General features: G+C 46.1%; 1 protein-coding gene across 1 annotated transcript in view; it reads left to right on the forward strand.

Moving 5' to 3' along the window:
* Window positions 1-2660, forward strand: part of TM9SF4 (transmembrane 9 superfamily member 4) — a 40230-nt gene extending 37570 nt beyond the window's left edge. Inside the window, exon 18 of the mRNA XM_083618675.1 lies at window positions 393-2660. Coding sequence (XP_083474801.1) covers window positions 393-542 — 150 coding nt within the window. The 3' untranslated portion in view covers window positions 543-2660. The remainder of the gene's footprint in view (window positions 1-392) is intronic.
* The last annotated feature ends 4690 nt before the right edge of the window (window positions 2661-7350 follow it).

The following is a 7350-nucleotide window of genomic DNA, read 5'->3' on the forward strand; positions in this document are numbered from 1 at the left end:
GTCCTGCTTGGGCCAGCGAGGAGGCCAGGGGAGAATTAGCTGTGGGGTCTCAGAGCGGGTAATCTTCATAAAAGGGGAGGGGGAGGGAAGAGAAGGGGAATAAAAGATCAGGCTGAATTCAAATTAAAGGCCAGGCGGAATAGCTCTGCCTTACAGGCCCGACGGAAGGAGGTTAAATCCTGAAGGGCCCTAGTCTCATGGGACAGAGCATTCCACCAGGTCAGAGCCATCACTGAAAAAGCCCTGGCGCTGGTGGATGTTCCATGATACACCACATGGTTGAGGTGGAAGGCCAAGCGAGGTTCCCACCCTGCTTTTCCTTGGGTTAGGAGGGCTACTGCAGAGGCTTTGGCGCATGCTTCCTCTGACCTCCTTCTGGTTCTCTCTTGCAGTTGGACATTGTCGAGTTCATTCCTTCCTTGCTGTACTTCGGCTACACAGCTCTCATGGTGCTGTCCTTCTGGCTCTTGACGGGGACCATTGGCTTCTATGCAGCCTACATGTTTGTCCGCAAGATTTACGCTGCTGTGAAAATAGACTGAAGATGCTCTGGCGCCACGTGGCACAAAGCAGCTGGTCCCCTCTGTTTCCTCCTAGGAAGGAAGTGGGGAACTCTCTCTCTCTCCCTCTCTCCTGTTTCTCCCAAGGAAACAAAACCCGGCTGGAGTGGGGGACACAAGGAATAAAAATAGTTCAATTTTTTGGAATGTAACCTTTGGCACAGCGTCCGTGGAATCGGGTTTCTTGGTGGGGAGGGGTGTGTAGATACTTTGCATTTTAACTTTTATCCTATTCTGGTTATAAGGGATTTATTTTCTCTCTTCTTTTTTTTAGCCGAGACGCATTCCCCTCAATGAGTAATCTTTCTCCCTCCTCCCTTTTCGTCTAATTCATTTTCTGTAATGACAATAATAGGAGATTGCAATGGTTACAAATTCACGAATGAATTTGGGGAAGATTCATCCTTTGGTGATCGCACAGCGTAGCCTTTTGCTGTGCCTTTGCTTGGAGCAAGACGGTAGAAAGAAGGTCTGCTGCCGCCTCATCATGCTCCAGTTCCGGCAAGTGCAGTTTTCTCACGGAGGGCTCTCAGGCTGCTTCCCCTGGGCTGCTTGATGCTGGGAGTGTCACAGTTCAGACGGTGGCAGACACCTATTGTCTTAGGACGCTCACTTGCTTTGAACCACGATAAACTGATGATGTGGAACCACTGCCTGCTGAAAAGTGGAACGGGCCTGCAAACTGGAGGAAGGCTACTTGGAAGTCCTGGGGGAACCCCAGGGGATTTCTCAACACTGGGATTTGGGTGAGGTTTAGAGACTGGAAAACGTGCTCTGTTGTTCATGTGCCAAGGAATCAATGGCTCAGATGTTGGGAACTGCTGCTGTAATGTGCAAGAGAGGGGAGGGAACTGGGAGAGTTCTGTTCCCCTGACCCCAATGTCAAAAGAAAGGAATTGTTCTCCCTTCCTACCCCACTCCCCTGCACATTTGGCCGACCCCCTTTTCTCACTTGTCCAGTTCTGTCTCTCCCTCCAGAAATTGAAGTGCATTGGCAGCTTTACTCTCGACTTCGATGTGAACTAGGTTACGTAGTCACAAGACCAAGGTTATACTATCAAATTATATTTTAGCCAAGCACAATGGATCTCTGTCTCCCTTCTCAGAGACAGGAGCACCCCGCTCTCTCTCCCGCTCGTAGTGCGCTGCGCATTGCAAACAAGCCTGAATCAGTTTACTGGGAGATGGTTGTAAACACTTCCTTTGATAAACAGAAACTTGCTTATTTGTAATCAGAATTACAATACTGGAATTATTATTTTTTTCAATTGCTGAAAATTAGGTCTAATTGTGGAATGGTCTAGTTGCAGTTTTCTGCTTTATGAACGAGCTATTCCGGCAAAAGTGGGTATGCCATGGGTGGGGTGGGAAGGCATGCACTGGGGGGGGGGCATTTTTTCCATGGAAAATTAATCTCTTTGGGAACACATATTTAAGACAGTTAAACATGTATTTGTCATCAATGATGATGCCTCTTATGTGTGTCTTAATTTACCTGCCCTGTGGTAACTGCAGGAAACTACTGGGGTGAGCCTGTAGACTAGCCTGCAGGTTCACAGGGAACAAGGGGCTTGCTTGTGCATTGCTCCTCTCCCCACCCATTGCTTCCTTGCCCCCCATGCCAAAGCCACGCCAGCCACGAATCAAGGTCTGACAAAGGGGGAGCCATGGCATTTACTACTTTTGCTATGGATCCCTTGGTGAACTGTGATCTGAGCTACCATTAGGGTACTTGACTAGGGCCTGGAGTATGCTAATTCTGCACACTAGCAGAAGCAGAGGTATGGAAGAGTTCCAGCTAGGGCAACAGGCTCCCCCACCCAATGCGCCCTTGCAATTCACTCCGATGAATTGGGAGAAACCCCAGAACAGCAGGGGAGGGAGGAGGGTGGTTTGTTCCATGTGGGAAGTAGGAAGGTTTGCGCTGACATAATGATCAGAAGAGTGCAATGTCGATTTATTCCCCAAGTCCTTTCTCCCCCTCCCTGTGATTTTCTTTTTCCAACCAGAACTGCTCTATCCCTGGCCTTCCACTATGTTTCTTGTATTTTTTAATGTATTGTTTGAGCCCAACTGTAAATAAATATGCTGTTGTTGTCACTGTGTCTTTGATTGTGCAACTTCAGCCATGGGTGACCTGTCTTAGGTTTCCAAGTTGCAGGTGACATAACTCGCATTTGCTCTGCTGTTAATCAGTCTGATCGCACAGAACATAGTTTTTGGCAAATGATGTGAAGGGAAACTTTGCCATGGACATCTGAGCTGGCAAGAGGAAGAATGCCCATCTTCTCCCTGCAGGACAGCCATTCTTGAAGCTACCCGATGCCTTCGTTCTGTTTCCGGGGTGGGTGTATCTCCTTCCCACCGGAGTCCCTACTGCTTCTACCCTTGAAGGGGTGAGGTTCTGAGTAGTCCCTGTCTCGCTGAAACCATATATGGAGTGTTGGGTTTACCATTTAGTTTCTTAAATATTGCCTTTAAATGTATGGAATAATTTTGACCCTGCCACAGCCGCCAGCACAAACTTGAAAAGGTCTTGTGTCATTCAAGGTGGTATTTCAAAGCCCAAAAAGAGATCAAGACTTGGGGAAGATCTCTTATTCTTTGCAAGGGAGATAAGTCTTATCAACAGTATTTTTATTAGTCTGTTATATCCCATGTGACTGGCATTTAATATAAACAAGTAGGACCAAAAACAAAATGTTGCCATATTTCCCAACCCCTAAGTACTCATTTGTTCAGGGCTGAAGCAGCAAGTTACTTCCTCCACTCTCGTTCAATCAATCCCACCCCCCCCCGTCTTATACTTTTCCAACTGGCACATCACAAAGGCTTCTTAAGCCCATTAAGTATGTTCACTCTACATAGGAGTCTATCTAGGAACCACTATTCCATTTGCAGGTGTTTGTTTCATAGTAGCACACACTCAACTTCCTGTGGCTGGCATCCATCTGTTTCGGGGGGAGGGGGGCAAGTCAAACCACTGGAGAATCACAGCACCTGCTGTGGCTGCCGAAAATGGTAACTTGGACCTGCTACCTCCCACACTGTGTCTGTTGTGTTAGCAGCACTGAAGTGACGTCCCCAGGGTGCAAGCCTGGACAGTGTGTATGGAGGTCCTGGGCTGCCAGGACAACAGGACCCCGCCCTATGGATTAGATGCTGGCTAGTGAAGGGACTAACACTTGCCTCACCTCGGGCAGCGGCAACCCATGCTACACCCCTGGGATAGGTTTCTAGGGAAGAGCCAGAGACTCCAGCAGGATGATAGAGAATATGGATCCTAAGTATATACAACCTGCGTTGTTCTTAGGTGTTCCGACTCCCACAAACAAACAGAATAGCTTATACTTCAAACATTTTTAATAAGCATTTTCATTTTTAAAAAAACAAAACACACCCTCTTTCATTTTGGACTTAATTCTGTAAGACAAAGAAAAGCTAACTGAACAATGATGAACTGTACACTTCCTAATGGCACTTCAATCTTTAGTTTTAAAAACCTGGACTTGTAAGAAGTCCTACAATACTTTTCATCAGAGGAGGTTATTTGCTGTATTTAGAAAAAGTGCTAGATTTGTTTGAGAAGTCCCAGCTTCAGGCCTAGAAGGCCTTGGTGGCTCTTACGGAGGGCAGGCAGGCTTGGGAGACGAGGCAGGTACGGCTCAGGTGAGCCAAAGAGGTCAGCTCCCTCTTGCAAGGTCGGAGAAATTCCAAATGAGCCCTTGAAAGTTCAGCTGTTAGACCACAGCCCTGAGCAGGAGAGCAAAAACACAGTCACGGGACAGACACTCTCAGGCAGAGGGGCCACCTGTGAGTTCAAGCTATCAGTTCTTGTGCTGTTCAGAGGAACAGGAAACTTTCCCGTGAAAAATGACTAGGTATACAGCATTCCTAGATGCTGTCCCAAATCTCAAATTCCAAAGCAAGAATCGTGCCCCACTGCAGGCAGATTATGTTGTCCTCTGCCCATGTTCCCTGCCCAGTACAAAGCACACCAGAGTCACAGTGTATGTTATTAAGGCTTTTGCAGGAGCAACCAGAGCTCAGCTGTCTGACCCGGGGCACGTGCCATGCCAAGTGCAGGCACCCACAGGCTTCAGTTCCTCTCTGGGGAGGTGCAGGCCACTAAGTCTTGTTTCCTTCCTGCAATGCCTCCATCACCCCCTTTTTCTCATGGGTGACAGCAGTTGCCCTGTTCCCTTACCATCCTTTATATGCACACAGAAGTACAATGAAATTATGAGAATGTGGCCACCATCGCAAGCAGCAGCAGGTACATGGGAGTGATGGCCGGCGTCTTGAGGTGGCAGATCACAAAGTGTGTGTGTGTGTGTGTGTGTGTGTGTGTGTGTGGCGCGGGGGGTATAGCCCCACAGCCTGCTCTAAGGCAAAAGCATCCTGTTTAGCAGGTAGGGTAAAACCTTGGTTAAAACACATTACAAAGCATTCATTTTTAAAAAATAAACAAAACAAACCACAGCTCTTAGTTATTAAGACTAAGCAAAAACCCAGAGTTTTAACGAGATGCTCGCTAGAGGTTGAGAACACACTAAAACTGGAAAGGCGAAGGCAGCCATTCCAGACTACCTAGATTTTTTTTGGGGGGGGTCAGTTTAAACAGTCATGGATAACAGTAGAGAGATACTTAGTTCATTGACACAACACATAACATTTCTTTCTTTGGGTGGATGGTGAGAAGAAGCACTCTGAGATGTCCCAAGGAAACAGCTGTTGCAAAAAATGCAGAAAGACACAAACCAAGCCAGAATCACAGAGGGTTCAACAACATATGTGCTCACTCTCTCGGCCACAAAACTCCCACTTTTTGATCACATACCATTTTCACCATTTTTGTTAAGATCTGGCAGTCTAGGGGACCTTTCCGCTAGGACCACCAAAGCAGAGGGGAGGGGAGCATGCAGTGCATATGTAGACAACACACTGTAGGTGTAACTCTTCGCACAGAGCTTGCACTTGCAGTCATTCATTTTATCTGGCATAACAATTTAAGCAAAGATTTCTACGTAACACTAATCCGAAAGATGTTAACTTTCCCTCTTTTAATCCCAGGAGGCTGCACAACTTTTCGCTTTCGCCCTTTCTAATGGGCAAGTCTAGAAATAGTGGTATTCTAAAATTTAATTCCACTGCTGTGAAGGACACATTCTTCTTGGGGACAGTCAATCCCACAAAACAAGGCAAGAAACGAAAGAACTTGCAAAGGCATCATCTGAACACAAAAGGACGGGAGAGCAAAGTGTTCTGGGACAGAAGAGCGTGTTGGATTTTATCTGCAAATTTCAAGCAACTTGCCACCTCAGTCAGAAAATAAAATGGGTTATGAGTTTTAAGATGTGCCAGTGAAAGGAAGGGACGGTACAACCCTCCCTGCCCCTTGATGAGTTTACTATTTACAGAGAAGAGGTCAGTGCTGGTAAAATAAAGCCATTGGGCTTATTGCTAAATAAAAGGGAAATAAACAGCTTGGTCAATTGGAAAGAATCCAACACAACGAGTCCAACACAGAGAGCTGTGATGTTGTAGCATTCGGCATAAGACAGGTGGCTAACTGGTACAGGAAGAAACTGCAAAGCTAAATGGGAGACAAACTGTTTGGGGTGCTGTAACACTGGCATCACTAAAGCTAGGAAGGGTCTAAGTACCAGCTTCTTCAAGAGGGAGGCTAAAAAGGTACACCAAGGGTGACCAAATGGCCAAGAGGATCCAACAAACTGCAGCCATTTTAGCCAATCCCCCCTTTGACATGGCAGAAATCTCCAACAGGTGACCCTACCAGTCTTTGTGCCGCATGAACTAGCATCTGCCACACCAGAAAGGAAGAAAAACCTTTTGCCTTCAATGGTTCATGAAAGGGTGGTAAATATCAGGTTGGACTACACAAGAATACAAGCGGCATTTAACAGAGTACGGCTGTGGCAAGATCACCTCATCATGACCTGAATCATTTGTAAGCTCTGGGAAAATAGGGGAGGGGGGAGTGGCCTTGGTTAAAGCTGAATTCTCTCTGCAAGGAGGAATGAAACCTCTTTAACTCCAAGACCCAATTCTACTTCACAACGGGCATCACACTATGAAACAAGTCGCGTGAAATTAAGTCCCCTATAAATAAGCCACATTTAGGATCACAAGGAAGGAAACAACTGAAGTATTTTTTAAAAAACAACAACAACCCACATGCCAGTTGGAAAGGGTGAATACGGACCAGTTGTTTAGCTTTCCAAATAATATGGGCCTCAATGAAATTAACTTACAGTAGCTTAACACTAAGAAAATATCCTTATTTCCACCGGCTATAAGTTTGCAGAACTAGTTGTCATTAAGTGTAATAATGGGATAAAGATTAACAGCTACTAGGTAAGATAATCAGCTCATCTTACTTTTCAAGGTAACCTGAAAGCCGTGGTATTCTGTGGGCTGTATACTGAACATCTTTGAGGTTGACCTGCCTAACCCAGAGCATCAGGAGCTGTTGAGGCAGGAAACGCTTCCTACTGACCTTAATAGTATAGCTCAGGTGCAGGAGACATAGCTAGCCCTGCTTCTTGCCAGAATACAGTTGTCCAAGGTAGTTCAAATTTGGTGAGATTCCTGGACTGCTATTTTCCCTCTGAAAAGATCCATGTAAATAATAAAATGTAGTTCAACCCGTACTTTGTACTACAAGGTAGCTGGGTCTTGCCTCTTCATTACATGGTAGAGAATGGCAGATGTAGAGTGCCAAAGAAATTTTCAGCACAGCATTAAACTGAATATCACAAAGATTCCT

Source organism: Podarcis filfolensis (genome assembly GCF_964270895.1).
Source record: "Podarcis filfolensis genome assembly, chromosome: 6".
NCBI lineage: Eukaryota > Metazoa > Chordata > Lepidosauria > Squamata > Lacertidae > Podarcis > Podarcis filfolensis.